This window comes from Lutra lutra, chromosome 18 (assembly GCF_902655055.1).
Source record: "Lutra lutra chromosome 18, mLutLut1.2, whole genome shotgun sequence".
Taxonomy (NCBI): Eukaryota; Metazoa; Chordata; class Mammalia; order Carnivora; family Mustelidae; genus Lutra; species Lutra lutra.
Genome location: NC_062295.1, coordinates 36342561 through 36364259, shown reverse-complemented (window position 1 = coordinate 36364259; position 21699 = coordinate 36342561). Strand labels below are relative to the sequence as shown.

General features: G+C 58.5%; 2 protein-coding genes across 2 annotated transcripts; both read right to left on the bottom strand.

The window, feature by feature from the left end:
* Positions 1 to 2051: 2051 nt before the first annotated feature.
* On the bottom strand, positions 2052 to 5575 carry ACTB (actin beta). The gene is made up of 6 exons (XM_047713485.1): positions 5434 to 5575; positions 4570 to 4698; positions 4167 to 4406; positions 3277 to 3715; positions 3001 to 3182; positions 2052 to 2865 (listed from the first exon to the last, which is right to left on the bottom strand). Exons 2-6 carry the CDS (start codon positions 4690 to 4692, stop codon positions 2722 to 2724), a joined length of 1128 nt encoding a protein of 375 aa, XP_047569441.1. The 5' UTR covers positions 4693 to 4698; positions 5434 to 5575; the 3' UTR covers positions 2052 to 2721.
* Positions 5576 to 8194: 2619 nt separating this feature from the next.
* On the bottom strand, positions 8195 to 11465 carry LOC125090636 (uncharacterized). Its single transcript, XM_047713486.1, has 2 exons — positions 10258 to 11465; positions 8195 to 8820 (listed from the first exon to the last, which is right to left on the bottom strand). The coding sequence occupies exons 1-2, from the start codon at positions 10902 to 10904 to the stop codon at positions 8520 to 8522; spliced, it is 948 nt and encodes a 315-aa protein (XP_047569442.1). The 5' UTR covers positions 10905 to 11465; the 3' UTR covers positions 8195 to 8519.
* Between the last annotated feature and the right edge of the window lie 10234 nt (positions 11466 to 21699).

The following is a 21699-nucleotide window of genomic DNA, read 5'->3' as shown; positions in this document are numbered from 1 at the left end:
AAAGAGAAGTTGAGTGAGATTCAGATAGAGGTTGAACGATCAATGGCTGAGTGAATCAGCACAGCACTTGGCAGGGGTTTCTGGATGGTTCCAGCCCCTACGTGCCTTGGGTGATTCCAGGCCACCGGCATATCTGAGCCGTGTTACCCTTCGAGCCTGTTTCCCCACAAGGAAGATGACTGCCCTGTGACCATGAACCTCCCCGGGGCCTCACCACGAGGATCCAGACACAGATCCATCTGTATTTCCTCGTTATTTATTTTTCCCCCCAATTTTTATGGAGGTGCCATTTGCTGGGTTTCAGTACAGATGTGCACCTGCAACACCCTCCCACCGACAGACATCATGACACCTACATCCCTCTGTGGTCCCCAACCTCCCTCGCACGCAGCCTCTGCTCTTCCTCCTGGTCACAAGCAGCCATTGTGCTTTTGCTTGGTGGCCTGACACTGTTTCCCCCCATTACACTGGGTCCCTCATGCGGGCAGGAAGCACATCTGCTTTCTTCTCCACTGCTCCCCCTGTTCCTGGCACAATGCCCGGGACAGACAGCGGTTGGCTAGAGGAAGGAAGGAGGGAGGGAAGAAAGGAAAGAGGAAGAGAAGGCCGGCCGGGCATACATACACTGGGGCCTTAATCAATGCTTGTGAAAGGAGTGACTTGAGGTGGAAGCTTCCAGCAGAGCCCAGGGCTTATCACTGCCCCTGAATGGGATCCAGAGCTAGAACTGGCCCCAGGGGAGGTTGGGGGGTGGGGAGAACTTCTGTTTCAGCCCCTGCTGCTTGGGCCTCTAAGACAGAAGAGTCCCACGCACGCTGCACGCACGCTGCTCTCCCACCTCCTCCAGGAGGGGCACCCAGCTACATAGAGGTCAGAGAGGTAGCCCAGGGCCCCTGAGGGAATGGGACTGGCTCCAGAGCCCGCACCACACACCGGCTGTGGTGTTTTGTGTACTAGGAAAACCTGCCAAGGAGAGCCCCGGGGTCAGTCACAAGCTCCTGTTTGGTTTTAGAATGTCTTAGAACAGTCCCCTTACCCCAACAGAGTCGCTTTGCATGGAGCACCATTACTTGTGTCCCTCCCAACCTGCCTCAAGCCTGTGGGACGCTAAGGCTCATCCTGCCCACATGAGGGTCTCTGCTGTCTTCTGTGAGGTGGGAGCCAATGGGCCACCAGATTCCTGAGAGCCACAGGGCCCCAGAAGGGAGCAGCAGAAAGCTGGAGGAGCCCTGGGTCCATGGAGGGAGGGGCGGGCCCCCTCCAGGCCTCAAATCTGGACTTGGGGTTCGATTCTGGGCCTTTTCCTCCCTCTGCAGTACAAGAGCAAGGGGCATCCTGCATGGCTGTCCTCCATTCTACACCCCCCACCCCCGTCACAGCTTCTAGCAGAGTGAAGGCAAGCCGGCCTTGGGAGCACTGCATTAGAAAGTCAGAGACTGACCCCCAGCACCAGGCAGACCCTGCCTCCCTCCAAGGAGCCCAGCCCCCACAGGTCCTTGGAAACCACATCCTGAGTGCACAACAGTACAACATTAAGCAGCCACCTGCCACAAGGCAGAACCCAGGCCCTGGGCGGGGAAGCCCCACCACCGTTAACCAGCCCCATTGTCTGCCCCACCCCAGACCCTGGACAACACTGGGGAGCTGCCCTACATCAAATAGTCGCAAGGCCCTTCCTTGGCTGGGTGGGAACCAGAGGTGAGCTGGCAGTCAAAACGGGACTCCACCCTGAGCCTGAGCCAGGCCCATCAGGAAGGATGACAACAGCGAAGACAGAAGGTCTGGGGCCTAGGACCACCTGATTCCCCGTCCGCACAGCCCAGGCCTCCCCTTTCCCAAAGCACCTGACCTCAGAACTTGGTGAGAAATGGGGTTATGTAGCAGGCAGCCAAAGGGTAGGGCCCTTAATTCCCTCTATCCATCTCTGACCCACAATTGTTCAGTATCAGGATTCAACACACCTCAAACCCCTTTCCTTTGAGGTAGGGACAGCTTGGTCCCCACTGTCCCACCCCTCTTCCCAACACCCCCAAGAAGCCACATGTCCTTTCTTTAAGGTGTGCACACTTTATTGAACTGGTCTTGTCAGTGTACAGGGAAGCCCCTGGCTGCCTCGTGCCTCAACCCCACTCCCAAGGGGACCAAAAAGCCTTCATGAATCTTGAATTGGAGGGGACCAAAAAGGGGGAAGCCATGATGGCAGACCATTCAAAATAAAACAAAAAGAATAGGTATTAAGGCGAAGATTAAAAAAAAATTTGGACTACATAATTTACACAAAAGCAATTTTATCACCCTCCCATGTGGCCTCGGGCGAGGACTGCCCCTTCTCAGAGAGAAATGGGAGTGGCTTTTGGGAAGGCAAGGGACTTCCTGTAACAATGCATCTCACGATATTTGGAATGACTATCAAAAAAAAAAAAAAAACAAAAACAAAAACAATGTACAATCAAAGTCCTGGGCCACATTGTAGAACTTTGGGGATGCTCGCTCCGACCAACTGCTGTCACCTTCACCGTTCCAGTTTTTAAATCCTGAGTCAAGCGCCAAAAAAAAAAAAAAAAAAAAAAGGTAAAGAAAAAAACTGGAAAAAAAAATGAAAAAATTCAAAAACAATTAAAAAAAAAAAAACAAATAAAGCCATGCCAATCTCATGTCGTTTTCTGCGCAGGTTAAGGTTTTGTCGAGAAAGGGTGTGACGCAACTAAAGTAACAGTCCGCCTAGAAGCATTTGCGGTGGACGATGGAGGGGCCGGACTCGTCGTACTCCTGCTTGCTGATCCACATCTGCTGGAAGGTGGACAGCGAGGCCAGGATGGAACCCCCGATCCACACGGAGTACTTGCGCTCAGGGGGGGCGATGATCTGGGGGAGGAAGGGGACAAGTTAGCAGGAGGGATCCAGCCGACCGTAGCCCAGGAGGAGGTCTGGGCACGCCCACAGGAGCCTCACCCACCGCCAACCCAAGGGGGGCCCGGCCCAGTACAGCCAAGTGCCCACCTTGATCTTCATCGTGCTGGGTGCCAGGGCGGTGATCTCCTTCTGCATCCTGTCAGCAATGCCGGGGTACATGGTGGTCCCGCCGGACAGCACCGTGTTGGCGTAGAGGTCCTTGCGGATGTCGACATCACACTTCATGATGGAGTTGAAGGTAGTTTCGTGGATGCCGCAGGATTCCATGCCTGAGAGGAAACACGCCAGACTTGGCTTCCGGGAGTGCCCATGAGGGTGACCCTCTGAGGCCAAGGGCAAGAAAGGCAGGCGGGGTTCACTTACCCAGGAAGGAAGGCTGGAAGAGCGCCTCTGGGCAGCGGAACCGCTCGTTGCCGATGGTGATGACCTGCCCATCGGGCAGCTCATAGCTCTTCTCCAGGGAGGAGCTAGAGGCCGCAGTGGCCATCTCCTGCTCGAAGTCCAGGGCCACATAACACAGCTTCTCCTTGATGTCACGCACAATTTCCCGCTCGGCAGTGGTGGTGAAGCTGTAGCCACGCTCCGTAAGGATCTTCATGAGGTAGTCCGTCAGGTCCCGGCCAGCCAGGTCCAGACGCAGGATGGCGTGGGGCAGGGCGTACCCCTCGTAGATGGGCACAGTGTGGGTGACCCCGTCTCCGGAGTCCATCACGATGCCAGTGGTGCGGCCAGAGGCATACAGGGACAGCACAGCCTGGATGGCCACGTACATGGCTGGGGTGTTGAAGGTCTCGAACATGATCTGTAGAGAGAAGAAACCAGGTGATGCCCAGGAAACCACCACAAGGGGGTCAGGCTAGACTAGGGACATGCAGAAAAGTGCAAGGAACACAGCTCAATGTGCTGGGGATCCCGGGATGGGGATTCACTTCAGACCTATTGTGCACCTACTGAATACACACTCCAAGGCCACTCGACACCAGCCTCATCGGCTTGGTCACACCAGCCAGTGTTAGTAGTACCTACAACCCATAGCATTTTATAACCTCAAACGCCTGATCAGAAAGGCAAACACAAGAAAGAATCCATCTGGGGAAAAAGCGAATAGAACCTGCAGAGTTCCAAAGGAGACTCAGGTCAGAGAAGAAAGTCCTAGGAGAATGGCAGAAGAAAGAACACGTGAGACAGGGCGTGGCACAGAAAGGTAAGAAAGGATGGGGTGGCCACCCACGGAAGGCCAGTGGGCCACTGACCTGGGTCATCTTCTCACGGTTGGCCTTGGGGTTCAGGGGGGCCTCGGTCAGCAGCACAGGGTGCTCCTCGGGGGCCACACGCAGCTCATTGTAGAAAGTGTGGTGCCAGATCTTCTCCATGTCGTCCCAGTTGGTGACGATACCGTGCTCGATGGGGTACTTCAGGGTCAGGATGCCCCTCTTGCTCTGGGCCTCGTCCCCCACATAGGAGTCCTTCTGGCCCATGCCCACCATCACACCCTGCGGAGGGAGGGGCGAGGCGCCCTGAGCACGGGCCCGGAGGCACCGACCGCCACCCCGAAAGCCAAAGACCAGGCCCTCCCCCGCGAGGGACCCTGCTCCCCGGGAGGAGAGGCTCCACCTACGCCCCCCACCCAGGTCAGAGCCAAGGCCGGCGCCCTACCTGGTGCCGTGGGCGCCCCACGATGGAAGGGAAGACGGCCCGGGGGGCGTCGTCGCCTGCGAAGCCGGCTTTGCACATGCCGGAGCCGTTGTCGACCACGAGCGCAGCGATATCGTCATCCATGGCGAACTGCGAAGGGAGTCGGGCCTTGAACCGGGGGTCGGGTGGGGCCGCCCCCGCCCAGCCCACTTCCGGCGCGCCGCGGCCTAGAGCCGCCAGGGGGCGCCGGCGCGCGCCCACATTGGGGACAAAGGCGGCCGGGCCGGCAGCGTTATTACCATAAAAGGCAAACGCTGGTTGGAGGCGGCTCCGCAGCGCGCGGCAGGAAGCCAGGCCCCCGCCCCCTCCCCCCGGGGCTGGCTCCGCCCCCGCCTCGTTCAAAAAAGCGCCGGCTGGACTGGCGCGCGGCGGCCACGCCCGCGGGAGCCGGCTGCGCGGGGAGGAAGTGCGCGCAGGCGCCCTTGCGCCGCGGCGACCCCACCCCTTCCGGCCGGCCGCACCGCCCTCACCCCGGCCGCGGCTCCCGGCCCATGCGCGCACGCGCACGCGCAGCCCTGGCCCCAGCCCCCACCCGGCCGGGGGACCCGCCGCGCCCACCCACCCACCCTGCCACCCAGCCGCCCGAGCCAGCGAGGCGCCGGCTCGGACAAAGACCCGCGGCCGCCTCAGCCTAGATCGCAGCACGCCGTGGGCGCGCAGTGAGAGCGCAGTCCCGGCCTGAGCGAGGGGGGAGCGCGAGCCCCGCTGCCCGTCCCCGGCGGCTCTCTCCCGGCGCCAAGGCCAGAGGCCGAGAGGCCACCCGGCCGCCCGCCCGGAGGAGGCGCCGCGGGGCCACAACGATCCCCGGCCGGCCCGGGAACCTACCTGGGGGTGGTGTAAACCGGCGGCGGCAGCGGCGGAGCGGCGAGGGCGAGGGGCCTGTGCTCGCGAGGTGGACGCGGTCTCGGCGGTGGCTGCGCGTCGCGCCGCCGGGTTTTATAGGGCGCCGCCGCGGCCGCTCGAGCCATAAAAGGCAACTTTCGGAACGGCGCGCTCTGATTGGCCCCGCGCCGCTCACTCACCGGCCTCGCCGCACAGTGCAGCATTTTTTTTACCCCCTCTCCCCTCCTTTTGCAAAAAAAAAAAAAAAAAAAAAAAAGGAGAGAGAGAGAACGAGCCGGGCTGGGAGAGAGCGAGAGCGAGATTGAGGAAGAGGAGGAGGGAGAGAGTTTTGGTGTTGGCAACCCTTGGGTGCTGGGCCCGTGGGCCGCCGCCCCTCTCGGCAATGCCTGATCTGGCCCCTCTCGTGTTCTCCACCCCGGGACCCCCTGCGTCACATGAGCAGTGAGCGCCCCGGTGGGCAACGGTCAGCATGGATGCGAGGGTCCCCGGTTTCTGTGGGTGCATGCTTAAGGAGCAATTGCAGGGGAAGTATTGATCCACAATAACTCCACTGCCTAGAAAGCCTGGATTGGGGACAGGGGGTGGGGGCCTTCGGCTGGGGGTGCTTAGCTTGCTAAGTGAGGGGCATTACTACTCAGACACCTGGGGCTGAGGGGTATGGTGTACTGAGGGGGAGTCAGGGGGCTTGCCACTTAACAGGGTTCTCAGGCCTTAGAGGCAGGACAAGCATCTGGAGCAAGTGGCTGGAAGTTCCCCGTGAAGAGGGCTCCAAGCCTCCCCAGCTGCAGGCCCGCACAGAGGTGGGCTCTGTAGAGCAGAGAAACTGTTCCCATGGCACCAAGAGCTGCCTGGTCACACCCAGCGGATCCCGGCCTGAGCCCTTCGCCCATGAGCCAGGCATCTGCTGGGCGAAGGCAAGCAGGGCTGCTCAGCACAGCTCTGGGACCTGGGGCGCACCATCCATCGTCTGTCTGTCATGGGCAGCTGCAGCTGAACTTCTGTCCTGGACCATCTGGAGCCTGCCAAGGACCCCTAATGCCCCAGAGATGAGTTAGCTTGAGGGGGTGTGGGGTGGCACAGACAGTAGCCAAAGACCCACTGTCGTCAGAGAAGACCCTCTCCTTGTCACCCTTTCCTGCCCTGGGTCTGTCCACCAAACATTGGGCAAGATCTGGGTATCTGGGAGTGTTCTGGGTGGTTCCCTGCTCTAAGAGCGGCCAGTCTGGCAGGCAGAGCTGGTACCCAGATGGTGACCATGGGTGGCCAAAGACGATTGGTGTGTGGCTGACAGAAGCCCTGGGGGACCACAGAGGGATGTCTGGTTCAGCCTAGAGGACCGTGCACCTTCTTGGAGGTAGTGGCAGGAAGCTGAATTTTCACACAGAAAACGGAAAGGGTGGTCTTGGTAGGGGCGCAGGCCTGTAACCACTGGGATCCGTCTCTGGGCACCCTAGGGCTTTGCCGCACGTAGTAGGGCGTCATAAGCTGTGTGTGTGGAAACCAGTGACCTCTCCGTCCATATATGGATGTACAGCCTGGTCCTGCCCACCACAGGTGGCTGGTAGCAGGGCACTCTGGAGAGGCCATAACTGGGAGGGAGGGGTGACCATGCCCCAGTGCATAGCAGAACCCTCAGGCTCAGAGCCCCACACCAGCACCCCTAGATCACTGCCAAGAGGTTCGCTGCCTGCAGCTCTCCCATCTCGGCTCCAGGCTTGGGGGAATGTTCCCCGCCTGTCCACTCCCTGCCTCCCGGGGAATGCCCTATCCCTGGCCTTGTATCTCAGTCATGGGCATCTGGCCAGCCCTGCAATTCGGGGGCTGGGGAGCGACCCTCTTTTTGCCTGCGGGTGAGGGTTGTTTGTAGCTGCTCCCTGAGCCTCGAGGGGTGCTGGGCAGGCTGGGACTAGGGCCTCAGGGCCGGGGACGGGAGGCCCTACCTAGGTGCTGCCACCTCACATCTTCTCCAGCAGGTTTGGGCTAAGGGGCAGGGGCACCAGCCCAACATAACCTCAGACTGGAACACTACTGGCCCTAGGCCTACAGCAGCCATTTCCTGGAGCTCTCCTAGGCATCCCTCAAGGCCCATCTCGGAAGACCCCTCTGTGGGGGAGCCGTTTGGCATCTGCACCCTACACCGCCCTCCCACTTAAGACCTTCACAGCTTGGCCTCCCCCTCCAGACTGGGAGCCCCAGCACCCACCTCCTCCCACTGCACCCTCCCGAGGGCTCTGTGCTGATGAATGAACAAATGTCTCCCAGGGTATCCTCAGCCATCGGAAAGGACACTGGGAAGACAGAGGATTGGGAGGGGGGTGGGCCTCGAGCCTAGGGGGAGGGGCGGAGAAAAAGAGGAAGTGGAGCCTGTGGGAGGAAGTGGGAGGAGACGATTGGGAGAGGAAGTGAACAGGTTCTTCGCTTGGGAACTTTGCCCTTTGCAGGGAGATTTCCCAGCTGTCACCCAGCCGGCACACAGACCCCCGAGCCTTAGCCTGGCTCACCCAATGGCACTTCACCTGCTCTCTGGGGCTTTTTTATCCATGTGGTTCCCCCCACCCTGCAAGGGGTCCAAGCAGGGGACACTTAACAGTCCTCAAGGATGACTCCTCTCTACAGAAATGACCTGTGGCTTCTGGACTGTTGGCTCCAGGAGGGTGGAGAGGCCACACACTGAGCAGGTGCTCTGTGAAGGCTCACGGATGAACGAAGGCACGAAACACTCTAGCAAACACACGTCCTTTCACAGATGAGGAAACGGAGGCAGGACTGGAGTCCAACACAAAGGACACTAGGCTCAGGGTCCTGGGGAGTTTCACGCTGCCCCTCCCTGGTAAAGTGTCCCCTGGAGTGTGCCCAGGGACTGGGTCTAAAGGCTGTTCCAGAGTTTGAGTTCTTGGGTCCCACTTCCCTTATCTCCTGGGCTTATGTCCTGGGGTCCAGAGAGAATAGCCACCAGCCTATGGTCACACAGCCATGGCTCCTGAGGTCCCAAGCCGCAGTCTGTGCCACCTTTTCCCCCTGCCGTCCTCCCCTGCTCCCAGGACATTCTCAAAAGGATATTCTGGACCTCAGGATTTCTGAGGGACTGGGCTTGGGTTTCCTGTGCCCCCAGCCCAACTTTTCCTATGCCTCTGGGCCAGTTCGTTGGGATGCCCCCTCCAGGAAGCCTGCTGTGATTTCCTCCTTCTGCTATCAACCCAGCTGGGATCACATAGCAAGGGCACAGCCAGGAGCCAAACCTCGGGGATCACGCTGCTCTCCCGTCCAACACACCAGCACCAACCAGCCAGGCGCTTCCAGAGTGGGACGGCCCTAGGCACTGTTTTCAGCAACACCCTACGGAAAGCAGGTGCGATCCCCGAGACAGACCTTAAATGAGAGAGTGAAAGAGAACTCGCTCTGCCACCTACGAAAGAAAGCAGCAGGTTTCCTCAGGAAGGAGGGAGCTCCTTAAAGGGCAGTCAGAGACACCCCCCCCGCGCGGCCCCCCAACACCACTGCAGGAGCCAAGCAACCAGCTGAAGGGGGCCCCCCCCCCTCGGAGGAGGCAGGAAGGCTGGGCTGGGCCCTGTGTTCTCTCCTGGGCAGCAGCCAGGGCCTCAGTCCCCACCCAGGCCTGGCCTCTGGCCAGAGTCTCCCAGGGCCTCAGCTGGCCCCAGGCTACCCTGCTCACCGAAAGTTATCCCCCCAAGGGGAATCCCCACCCTGGAGAAGCTGGGAACTTTCTGATACTTCTTGGGAGAGTTTTAAAAAATCCTTAAAAACTACCCATCTCTCTTCCTGTGCCCCAGGGCACTCCTGGGAAGTTCCCAGCCTTGCTTACTTGAACTTGATTAAATTTTCAGAAATAGAAAACAAGGTTCCCTGGGCTCCCCCACCCCTTCTACATGCACCAGCTGAGCCCGTTCTTCTTGGCCCAGACCAGCTTCTGGGAGGGCTTGCTGTCCCCATTCCGCAGAGCAGAACCCCAGGTGACCCAAACAGACCCCGAGTGCTGACAGGGAGCCGGACCCTGGGACGCTCCCAGGCAAACTGGGGCAGGGAGGCGGGGGGGGGCGGGGGGACGGGACGGGGAGGCTGAGGCATCCCAGCCTCCCCTGCAATTGTCCTGGCAGGGTCTCGCAGCCCACTCATCACCACAACTCGCCTGGAGCAGCTGGTGACTTGCCCAATGCCACCTAGACGCCAAGGTGGCCTTCGGACACCAGGTCCTTTCATTCTGCAGACCAGGGCCTGAGAAGCCAGGTGACACAGGCTGGATCAAGCCTGGTGGGGTCAGCGGCAACTTCAAGGCCTCCTGCCGGGACCCCCTGGGGTGTGGGCAGACAAACCCAGTGGGAATCACAGGACCAGGAGGTACCACACACACTGTGCCCCTTAGGCCTCTGTCCCTGATTTGTGAAAGAAGGCAGGGGGGCAGCTGGCCCGCAGGGTGCCCCGAGCGGTCAGTGACATGGGGTCTGCAGTCCCAGCTCCGGGACCAAGCCCCCAGAGATCTGCTCAGAGGCTTAACCCCCTTCCTGGCCGGGTGGCCTTCTCCCTGCTACTCTTCTGCCTGCTCCAGGGGCCTAGAATGCCTGAGGAGTTGGACAGAGGGAGGGGTGCCCCTCCTGGAGGGCTCGGGGAAGTGAAAGGGGAACGTAGAAGGGGGAAGGGGGTGTTGGAAAGTGCGGGCGGGCGGGGCAGGCTGACTCAGAGGCCAGGCTCACACACCTCAGGGCTAAACCTGGCCTCCCCAGTCCCCGAGAGTCCCCGAGGGCCTGCTCTGACCAGAGCTAAGCCTGAGTCACGACCCAGAAATCTCACCTCACCCCTGCCAGCCTAGCCGGAATCTCCCCATTTCTCAGACTCACAAACTGAGACCAGCGGCCACGGGGCTTGGTCTTGCAGTTCACTGCACACAGTGACGCGACCACCACCCTGCCTGCTGGTGGGCAATGGCCAAACCTGGGTCTGTGGCTGTGCTCAGCATCCCTGCCTGGCCGTGGGGCACCCCCACAGGGCTCCACGCGGGGCACTCCATGGCTGGCGCTGCTCCTCCAGCTGCAGGGCCTGGGGCCTGTCCAAGTGGAAACTCGATCGGTCATGGCCACGGTAGCTGCGTCACCAGCCCCTGCCCAGCCAGAAATCTCGGCTGCTGCTGGGCTGGCCAGCAACCTGAGCTGACTCTGTGGTTGGGCTTCCTGATGGCTCCCCTTGCTTGGCCCTGTGCCGATTGCTGGGGGACACGGGAGTGGGGGTGGGACCCCTGGCCTGCCCTGTCCCCTGGGGATGCGGTCCTGATTGGATGAGGTTGGTCCTGGTCTAACCCAGAGAAGGGACAGAAGTCCTGGGCTTTGGTTGGATGGATCGGGCAGAGAAGAGGTTTCCCCAGTGGACTGACCTCCGTTGGGGGCCGGTGGCAGCAGCCAGGGCCCTCCTTCCCCTAATTTCCGGGGTCCCAAGAGAATCATTTGGGCTATCTAAGGACGTCACCTGGACTGATGAGACCCCCAGCATGGGGGATGACAGTGGGGAGGGGAGCTGGCACCAGGTGTGCTCACAGCTGTGACCCAGGACCTGTGGTGAGGAAGTTGCAGGGTCGGTCCGGGCCCTGGTAAGATTCAGGGATAAACCCACCGCGCCCGGGGCTGGAAGGGCCCGTGCAATCCCCTCTTAGCGAAGCCAGGGTGAAGAGGGCCCCAGAGCAGGTGGGGTACCCCAGGAAGTAGTGCCCTGCCCCCTCCAGGAGGCCCCATGGAATAGTGAGCTCAGCACACCGTCTTTGGGGGACCCCAGTCTTTCCTTCTTCGAACCACACTGAGGCTCCACACTAAGATTCTGCTCTGTTGCTCGCCCACTGGATGTCCTCGGGGAAGTGACTCAGCATCTCTGAGCCCACCAGGGTCTGAAAGACCATGTGTGGACGGCACTGTCTGGGTGGGCCTTCTGGGCCTTTCAGCAGCTTGTCACAGACTCTCAAAGCTGGCCACCACCCAGCTCCTTAAGAAAAGAGAAAACAAGGCCCAGAGATCGGCAGAGCTGGCCCAGAGGCACACAGCCCGTGTGGCAAGCCAGAGCCCAGGCCTGGAAGGCTGGTGGTATGCAGTTTGTGTGCCACTGGAGGGCCAAGTGGATCCGTCTGGAAGGATGAGAGATGCTGGTCCCCACGGCCAAAGGGACCTGAGCAGGCCCTAGCTGCATGGACAGTTCCCGCGGCCACTTGGGGCCTGTCTCCCCAGGAAGGAAGCTACATGCTCAGGCCTGGCCTTCCCCACCTGGCCAAACCCAGTCCTGCCCGAAGCCTCATTCCGTGTCCCTCTCAGAGCATGTGAACTTCAGGTCCCTCAAAGCGTCTGGCTCAGGTGGGAATGGGGCCCCCCTTGTCCCCCGCTACTTGCCCTGGGGTCCCCTCTCTGTAGGCTGGTGCATCGCGGTGCCCAGCACCCAGCAGGCATCAAGACTGCAGAAGTAGGGGTGCCTGGGTGGCTCAGGGTTAAAGAGGGTTAAAGCCTCTGCCTTCGGCTCAGGCCATGATCTCAGGGACTTGGGATCGAGGGAGCCCGGCATCAGGCTCTCTGCTCAGCAGGGAGCCTGCTTCCCCTTCTCTCTCTGCCTGCCTCTCTGCCTACTTGTGATCTGTCTGTCAAATGAATGAATAAAATCTTAAAAAAAAAAAAGGCTGCAGAAGTAGATGGAAAGTTCTAAGTGTGTAGCTTTGTCATCTGCCCTGTTGGGGACATAGCGAAGACCACTATGAGGGTGGCCTTGGGTAAGTCACTCGCCTACAGAATCACAGAGCAGAAACACTGGGCCTGCCCAGACCGAGCACAGGATGGCCATGTGCTGGTGACTTTGGGCCTTACACACTGCGTCCCTGTGGCATGAAAGCCAGATTACGTCTTCTTCACCCCAGGTTTGTGGAGGGGGCCAAGAAGGGAGGTGCTTGCCAGCCTTGCAGCCACCTCCTGGGTGGTTCCCTGCTGGGCCAGCTCCAGGAGGCCTAGGAGGGGAGTGCTGGAAAAAGCCCCTTTCTGGGGCGCCTGGGTGGCTCAGTAGGTTAAGCCTCTGCCTTCAGCTCAGGTTGTGATCTCAGGGTCCTGGGATCGAGTCCCGCATCGGGCTCTCTGCTCAGCGGGGAGCCTGCCTCCTCCTCCTGTCTCTCTCTGCCTGCCTCTCTGCCTACTTGTGATCTGTCAAGTAAATAAAAAAAAAGAAAAAGAAAGAAAAGAAAAGAAAATACACTGAGATTAAAAGAAAAAAAGGGGGGGGCACCTGGGTGGCTCAGTGGGTTAAAGCCTCTGCCTTCGGCTCAGGTCATGATCCCAGGGTCCTGGGATCAAGCCCCACATCGGGCTCTCTGCTCCGCAGGGAGTCTGCTTCCTCCTCTCTCTCTCTGCCTGCCTCTCTGCCTACTTGTGATCTCTGTCTGTCAAATAAATAAATAAAAATCTTTAAAAAAAAAAAAAAGCCCCTTTCTGCCTGTCCCCCTCCGCACCCCCCAGCATGTGTGTAACATGTGTGAATTCACAAGAAAAATCAATGTCTCTCACTGGTCCCCATGCTCGTCACACACAGAGCAGGTCCCTTGAGGGGTGGATGGTGGGGAAGAGAGAGCCAGTGACCCCGCTGCCTTCTCCCTCATGCCCTTCTGGATTGTTTTTCCACCAAAGAATACTGGCATGACATGTGGGTGAGGAGGGGGCAAGGGAAAGGGGAGGGGAGTGAGCGAAAGACTTGGAAAGAGAGACCACCCAAATCTCCAAATCACCAATAAAGATAAAATGATCCTCGGGGTACCTGGGTGGCTCAGTTGGTTAAGTGTCCGACTTGTGGTTTCTGCTCAGGTCTTGATCTCGGGGTTGCGAGTTCAAGCCTCACATTGGGCTCTACACTGGGTGTGGAGCCTCCTTAAAAAAAAATGCTCAACATCACGGTTAATGGGAAATGCAAATTAAAACCACATTAAGGGGCGCCTGGGTAGCTCAGTGGGTTAGAGCCTCTGCCTTCAGCTCAGGTCATGGTCTCAGGGTCCTGGGATAGAGCCCCGCATCGCATCGGGCTCCCTGCTCTGCGGGGAGCCTGCTTCCCCCTCTCTCTGCCTGCCTCTCTGCCCACTTGTGATCTCTGTCTGTCAAATAAATAAATAAAATCTTAAAAAACAAATAAAGGGGCGCCTGGGTGGCTCAGTGGGTTAAAGCCTCTGCCTTCAGCTCGGGTCATGATCTCAGGGTCCTGGGATGGAGCCTCACATCAGACTCTGCTCAGCGGAGAGCCTGCTTCCCTCTCTCTCTCTCTCTCTGCCTGCCTCTCTGCCTGCTTATGATCTGTCTGTCAAATAAATAAATAAAATCTTTAAAAATAAAATAAAATAAAAAAATAAAAAATGTAACTTGAACCTCCGTAGGGTTCAAGAAGGACCCCAGCTGAGAAAGAGCCCAGCTGAGATGTAGCCTCATCCCCGCAGTGGGCGAGAGGAGGATTGGCGTCCCCCAGTGTTGCTGGGGACAAGCAGCCGCTAGAAGCTTACGGGGCTGGGATTTCCACAACCACCTTGGAAACTGTTCACAAGGTCCTGAAAATACAACCCGGCCTTTCCACTCCTAGGTATTTATCCAAGAAAAGGAGTCTGTGTGTCCCCCAGAAGACATAAGCAGAAACGTTCGTGCATATTCACGTATAATATAGAGTCACATAATACGTATTTATCAATGCCCCGAATGCACATGAGAACTAGGACAGACAAACGAGCTGTGGTGCCTTCATGCCCGGGAATAGACTACCGGTGGGCTCCAGACCGTCAGTCCTCAAAAACAACGTGTCAAAAGGAAGAAGCCCAGATGCAGAAGTAGATGCCTCGTGATTCGGTGTTCACAGAGTTTACAGACAGGGGTAGCAGATGGTGCTGAAGTCAGGATGGTCGCTGCCTTTGGGAAGTGGTGACTGAAAAGGGCATGAAGGAGCCTCTGGGAGTTGAAAATGTCTCTTGGTCTGGGTGCTGGGTGTAAGTATTTGGTGGGGGGCAATTCACGCAGCTACACACTAAGGATGTGTGCATTTTCCCAAGAGGTGAGTATTTTGGGAATGTGGCCCACCCCTGCCAGCCTCATCTCACACACCAGACACACAGGCCTCTTGTCCTCAGAGCTCCAAACTCCTGCCTGCCTCAGGGCCTTTGCACTTGCCCTTCTCCCTGTCTATAATGGACCCTGCTCCCCAGGCACACCCTATTTGCTTCTTTACTTCCTGCTTATACTTTTTTTTTAAAAGATTTTATTTATTTATTTGACAGGGAGAGAGATCACAAGTAGGCAGAGAGTCAGGCAGAGAGAGAGGGGGAAGCAGGATCCCCACTGAGCAGAGAGTCTGAGGCAGGGCTCGATCCCAGGCCCCTGAGATCATAGCCTGAGCCAAAGGCAGAGGCTTAATCCACTGAGCCACCCAGGCGCCCCTACATTCTGCTTATCCTTTAAATCTCAGTGTAAATGTCACCTCTTCCAGGAAGTCCTCCCTGATCCTAGCCAAGGGCAGGGCTCTTAGGCCTCCCACATTTCTTTGTCATGCTCATCACAGCTGATAGTTAATATAGGTCTGCGTTCTCCCTCTATGTTCCATAGGCAGGGAGCATATCTGTTTTGGTCACAGCAGGATCCCCAGCACGTTGTTATGGTTATTGAAGTTTTCAGCTCCCATCTGTGGACGGACAGACAGAAGGAAGGAAGGAAGGAAGGAAGGATCGATCCAGTTCTCTACAGAAGCGACAGAGGCTGCAGGAAGGGATGTGTTGTCTCTTGAGGGTGTGAGCATCCTGTCCCAGGAGGGTGTGGTGTCCCAGGACTGCCAAAGCTGATGAGGAATAGGCCTAGGGAGGAGGGCCCTGGCCACCCGAGGGCTCACACCTTCCAGAGGATGTTGGCAGGAGGGGAGTAGAGGTGTCATAGGAAGTCTGTGCTGTAGCTGACTCACCCGGCCTCTGATAACACTCACGGGTCAGACTCCAGCCTCGCGCTCCAGAAGTCCCCCGGGGAAACAAGTGTCTGATATCCTGACTGTGCGTGGGGCTGCCTGGCAAGGCTTTCCAGGGGAGGGGTCTTTTTGGCTGGGCTTTGAAGTTTGAATAGGAGACAGTTAGGGAGGTCTTGATAGACGGGGAAGTTGGGAGAGCTGAAAACATCTGCTGTGTTCTGTGCTTTGGAAAGTGAGTCTGTAGAAACCTTAGCTGGGAGCCGAAACCCTGTAGGGTTCAAGAAGGCCCCCAGCTGAGAAAGAGCCCAACTGAGTGAAGGGGGTTGGGGCAAGCACGGGTTGCCCAAGCGGCACTGCCTGCCTCTCTATGCCCTGTTCCTCCCAGGACACAGTTTGGGGGAAAGGAGGTCAGAGGGGGCTGTCAGTCCCTACCCCTTTGTGAGGAATGTACTGGGCCTTGAACTGGGGTTCTGTCGTACAGATGGGGAGACTGAGGTGGGCGTGGACAGAGCCTAGAGTCACATGCCTGGGTTAAGCTTGGGTTCGGGAGCCCACAAGGGCTGGGCAATCTGCAGACACAAGTTCACTGGGCCAGCCTCTAGGACCAAGCCCTGGGAACCAAAACCTGAACCAGGCCTTCCAAGTGACAGCTGCCAGGCCTCTGGGTTTCCTCCCCATCTAGCTTGGTCCCAGGTCCCTTCCTCACCTTATCAGGCTCAGTCTGGCCCAGAGGAGGACAGCCTGGGGCAGAACCACACAGCAAGAACGTAGCTCTGGGACTCAGATGACACCCGTCTTCTCAGAGAACTAACCTAAACTCATTTGGGAGCTGGGACTTGGTCATGAAAGGGCGATGGGAGCTATAGAGGGTGTAGGAGCAAGAGAGGGGTAGGGCCAAGTGTGGTGCTTCAGCAGAAAGTTCCACACTAAGAAAGGGTCCAGGAAGGCTCTGACACAAAGTCCGTAGCCTCAGATTTCAGATTTCTCTCTGCGCCCAGCTGAGTAGACGTTGGGACTAGAAATACTAGGGTTCCAAGAACAATTATGATAATAGTAATTCTAATGATAACCTGTGGGTCTGCTCACTTTTTTTTTTTAAAGATTTTATTTATTTATTTGACACAGAGGGAGATATCACAAGTAGGCAGAGAGGCAGGCAGAGAGGGAGGGAGCAGACTCCCCACAGAGCGGAGAACCCGACACAGGGCCCCATCCCAGGACCCTGGGATCATGACCTGAGCTGAAGGCAGAGGCTTAACCCACTGAGCCACCGAGGCACCCCGGGTCTGTTCACTTTTCTGACACCCTACATTTCACTTTCGCCCCTGTGGCAATCCCAAGAGGTAGGCAGGGCTGCTTTCATGATACTGTTGTTGTTTTTTTAAAGATTTATTGATTTGAGTGGGGGAGGAGCAGAGGGAGAGAGAGAATTTCACCCAGACTCTGTGCTTATGCTCACGACCTCAAGATTACTGCCTGAGCCACAACCAGGAGTCGGAACCTTAACCAACTGAGCCACCCAGGTGCCCCTCATTATACTCTTATAGCTGTTGGCGTCAAAGCCCACCGTGGAGGTTGGAGCCCGGCCTGTTGTATGCACAGCTCCCTTCCTTTTGCACGGGGCCTTGCTCACCAGGATGAGGCGAGGAGGTGAGCCCCTAGCTGCGACCCACTGTTCCTTCACAACCAGATGCTCTCGGCACCAGCCCTCTGGGGGGGTCAGGCCCTGTCCTGCTCACTCCTGTCAGCTGCTGCAGGAGACCGGAGCTGTGGTCCGGGGCTCCCCAAATCCAGGTGAGGCCCAGAGGGGTGAAGGGACATGGCCAAGGTCACACCCATGAGGGAAGAAGGTTGGTGAGCTGGGGCATGTCTGCCTTCTCTGTGATCCTGGTCAAGTCACTTTACCTGGAAGAACCTTGATCTCTCTGTTAAGATAGGGGTGTGGGGCACCTGGGCGGCTCAGTCAGTTAAGCATCTGCCTTCGGCTCAGGTCATGGTCCCAGGGTCCTGGGATCGAGCCCCACATCAGGCTCCCTGCTCAGTTAGGAGTCTGCTTCTCCCTCTCCGTTTGCCCCTCTCCCCGGTACTGCGCACGCACTCTCTCTCCCTCTCTCAAATAGATGACTAAAATCTTTAAAATAAAATATAGGGGTGCCTGGGTGGCTCAGTGGGTTAAGCCTCTGCCTTCAGCTCAGGTCATGATGTCAGGGTCCTGGGATTGAGCCCTGCATCAGGATCTCTGCTCAGCAGGGAGCCTGCTTCCACCCCCCCCCCACCTACTTGTGATCTCTGTCTGCCAAATAAATAAATAAAATATTTTTAAAAAAATACAATACAATACAATACAATTGACCTCTCAAAAAAATTTTTTTTTAATAAAATAGGGGTGAAAATTTCATGCGGCTGCCAGAGGATGGACCCAGAGTGTGTGTTGAGTGGTTAGAACAGTGCCACGTGGGGCCTGGCTGGTTCAGCCGGTAGAGAATGGGACTCTTGATCTCGGGGTTGTGAGTTCAAGCCCCACATTGGGTACAGAGATTGCATAAATAACAACAACAAAAAAAACCCACAAAAAAACCACTTTAAAAGAAAAGTGCCCAGGGTCGCCTGGGTGGCTCAGTGGGTTAAGCTGCTGCCTTCGGCTCAGGTCATGATCTCAGGGTCCTGGGATCGAGTCCCGCATCGGGCTCTCTGCTCAGCGGGGAGCCTGCTTCCCTCTCTCTCTCTCTCTCTCTCTGCCTGCCTCTCTGTCTACTTGTGATCTCTCTCTGTCAAATAAATAAATAAAATCTTTAAAAAAATAATAAAATAAAATAAAGTGCCCAATGGAGGTACTGGGCTGGAAAATGTTCATTCATGTCGCCAGGGAAGAACTGGGGACCCGGTGGCTTCTTTATGGCACCTGCCCAAGGGGTCTGCTTTGAGGAGGGAGCAGGGAGGAGAAGGGTGTCCATGGATTCAGCTGACCAACTGAGCTTCCTGACCTTGCCTTTTGCCTATTCCCAGGGGCCGCGTGAGCAGAGGGCAGAGAGCAAAGGGCGAAGGCTGGAAGCTCGCCTCTCCCTGTCCTCCTGGGGCCACTTGTAGACATGATCTGGGCTTAATCATGACAGTCACCTTTCCTTGAGGGTGTGCTGGGTGTGGTGCCAGCCTTCCAGCTCAGCGTCTCTGAGCAACCACCTCACCTGACCCCAGCATTACCTGCGCTTAGGAAGGGCGGGGCCAGGAGTCTTGGCCAAGTCTGGCAGGCGCCCCCACACACAGAGGAGGGAGTGACCCTGCAGGTGCCTGAGCCTTGCAGGGGAGCTGGACCAGAGTCCCCACCCTCTGCCGCCCTGCCATCTGATACTCAGCTTCATGGGCCTTGGAAACTCTTTACGAGGCCTGGGAATTTCCGGGGGACTCAGGAGAATGACGATCTTTCCCAGGTCACTCATGGGGGCCCCTTTGGGTGCACCTGGGCCTGCATTCCCAGCATCTGGGGTCCTATGGTGGGGGATTCACATAGTCCAGGACTGAAAAGCAGAACCTGTGGAGCACGCTGGGCCCTGCCGTCTCTGGGCCTCAGTGTGCTCATCCCTATTATGGAGCCCAGTGGCCTGAGACCAGAGCTCCAGGGTCCCAGGGGGAACTCCAGACCACCCAGATGGCTGAAATACCGAGGTCTCAGAATCCCACAGTGCATCTACGCCATTCTGCCAAGTGGCCAGGGTTGGAGGACAGGACAGGTGAGGGTAAAAGAGGATATTCTCTGTCCAGAATCTGGGTCCAAACATCAGGCTGCAAGACAGAGACCCAGACACTCCCGGGTTGGGGGGGCGGGGGTAAGTGGCTAGGTCTAAGCAAATCAGAGGGCGGAGGGCCCACCTGGACACCCCAGGTAGGTAACTGCCTGGGTCCCCAACCATCCTTCCAGCCTGGGGCTGGCTTGGCCAGTTGGGGGGGGGGGTCCCATCGTCACTGCCTCTACCCAGGGCTCCAGCGCTGAGGGGTGGGGTGGGGTGCTATTATCTGGCGCTACCAGGCCCGAGCGGCTCGGGCTCACGTGGCCGCGGCTGCGCGCCTCCCTGGTCCCCGGACCGAGTCTCGCGCGGACAGATAAGCCGGGCGCTCCCAGAGCGTGTCCAGCACCGGCCTGAGCTCCCCGCGGGCCCCCTCCCCGCCCTCCCCCATCCCCGGCCGGCCCGGCCCACTTGGCCCAACTTCCTCTCCATAAAAGGCGAGGTTTGGGAGCGCCCGGGGAGGGGGCGTTGGACTCACAGGCCTGGCCACGGAGCTTGGCCTGGGCCGCCCCCCACGTCCTCCTGCACCCTGGGGCTGGGCTGCCGTGGGCGGCTGGGGGGTGGGGGGCTCACGGCGGGGGCGGGGTTTCCCCAAATCCCCGCCTCGCGCTTGCCGGGGGAAGCCCCCAGACTACCGTCCCGACCGCGCTCCCCTCCTCCCGACCCGCCTGAAGGCCATGCACTTTGTCCCCACTTCGCGTTTGAACAACCTGAGGCCCAAAGCCAAGCGGGTCCAAGGAGCGCGGGGTTAGGCATCTGGGAACATCAGGAACGACCATCGTGTCCGAGGGTCACACTGTTACTCAGCTCTGTGGAGATGCATTCGAGTCACACTCCGTGGGGGACGGTCGAGTGTATTTTAATACCTCTAGAGATTATACTCCCTCCCCGGCATCCTCGTCCCTTGGCTAGCGTGTGACCTTGGACGCCCGTTACTTTGGCGCCCAGCCTCAGTTTCCCTGTCCGTTAACCGGGGGACAGGCTTTTCGTCTCCAGAGTTAGCGCAGATGTAAAGCACAGCACCCAGCCGGCCCCGCGCGGGGTTAGAGCCGGAACCCCGAGGGGGGCGCAGCCGCTTCCCACCCGCAACCCCCTCGCCCCTCCCCAGGGAGCCTGCAAGGGCTGCGTTGAGGCTCAGAGGCCGCGGATGCGGAGACAAACAGTGGGTGCTCAATAAATGCAGCGCCGCACCCCCCCCTCCCCAGGGTGAGTCATCCCCGTCCTGGCCCTGCGCCGGGGATCAGGGCCATCGGGTGCCATCGGGCTCCACCCCACCGCGCAATGTGACCTCGGCAGGGCTCCGCCCCTCTCCAGGCCTCAGTTTCCCGCCGCCTAAGTTCAAGAGAGGCCTGGGCCTGACCAGCTTGGCGGTGGCGGGGAGCGCGGGCGGCCCCCGCGGCCCCCCCCGCCCCGCCCCAGGCGCGGCCCGCAGTCCCCGCCGGGCCCGGCCACGTCCGCTACCCACGAGGCCGCCATAAAAGGCAAGCGGCCGCAGGTCGCGCAGCCAAACTTAGTCATCCGGCCCGCGGGTCGCCGGGCTGCGCGCAGCAGCTTCCTCCCCGAACTTCCCGTTTTCCGAGGGGCCCGGGGAGGGGGCCGAGGTGCGGCTGGGCCTTTCGAAACGCCTCGGCTCGCAGTGACTGGGGGCTTGGCCAGGGGGCGTCCCCGGCAGGCGCGATCTTGCCGGAGCTGCGAGTCCGCGCGGCGCCTCCAGGAGACGCCTGCGGGGGAGGCCCAGGCCGCTGCCCGGGGAAATCTCAGCCGGCAGCCAGAATGTGAGAGCATCGGGCCGAAACCACCCTGACAGCGTCCCTGGAGCAGGGATCGGTCGGGAGTATGGGACAGCATGCAGCGCAAAGTAAGGAAGCGCTCGCTGGTGCTGCGCGGGCCGGCGGGGAGCGCATGAACCCCAGGGGCACCCCTCTCGCTGTCTGCTTTGCGCTACATTTAGAGCCAAAGCTAACTCGTGGTGAGGGCGGTCAGGACGGTGGCTGTCCAGAATGGGGGGCAGGTCCTGCTTGGCTTGGAGACAGAGGCAGGAGCCTTCCCAGAATAGATGCCCCCCCACCCCACCCCACATCTAGGGTGGTGGCCCTAGGGCTGCACAGTCAAGGTTGGTGACCTCGACTATGGGGAAATTATACCCCAATACAGACTGTTAAAAAAAAAAAAAAAGGAATGCACACACAGGACACTCCCATGGGTTGTTTAGGGTTGTCTACAAAGGTACCCAGGTCATAGGGACTTGGGAGGGAGTCAGTGTTACAGCTTCAGTGTGGAGGTGGGAGGGGACGCAGGAGACCCATGGAAGGGGACATGCCCACCGATTTTGGTCTCCTCTATTCCTTTCAGAACACAAAGCTGAAGGAAATGCGGTAAGATGATGACTAGGTCTTGGAGTACATTATCTTCCTCTCTGTCCTTTTCTTTTCTTTTTTTTTTTTTTAAGATTTTATTTATTTATTTGACAGGCAGAGATCACAAGTAGGCAGAGAGGCAGGCAGACAGAGAGGAGGAAGCA

Bases quoted from the DNA above. Each gene is read 5' to 3' on its own strand.
- ACTB (XM_047713485.1), bottom strand. From the start codon at position 4,692: ATGGATGACGATATCGCTGCGCTCGTGGTCGACAACGGCTCCGGCATG. The intron at 4,407-4,569 runs GTAGGGCGCCGG...CTCCCTCCGCAG, and splicing joins TGGGGCGCCCACGGCACCAG to GGTGTGATGGTGGGCATGGG. The intron at 3,183-3,276 runs GTAAGTGAACCC...GTTTCCTCTCAG, and splicing joins CTTCCAGCCTTCCTTCCTGG to GCATGGAATCCTGCGGCATC.
- LOC125090636 (XM_047713486.1), bottom strand. From the start codon at position 10,904: ATGATTCTCTTGGGACCCCGGAAATTAGGGGAAGGAGGGCCCTGGCTG. The intron at 8,821-10,257 runs GTGAGATTTCTG...CTCTCATTTAAG, and splicing joins GCTAGGCTGGCAGGGGTGAG to GTCTGTCTCGGGGATCGCAC.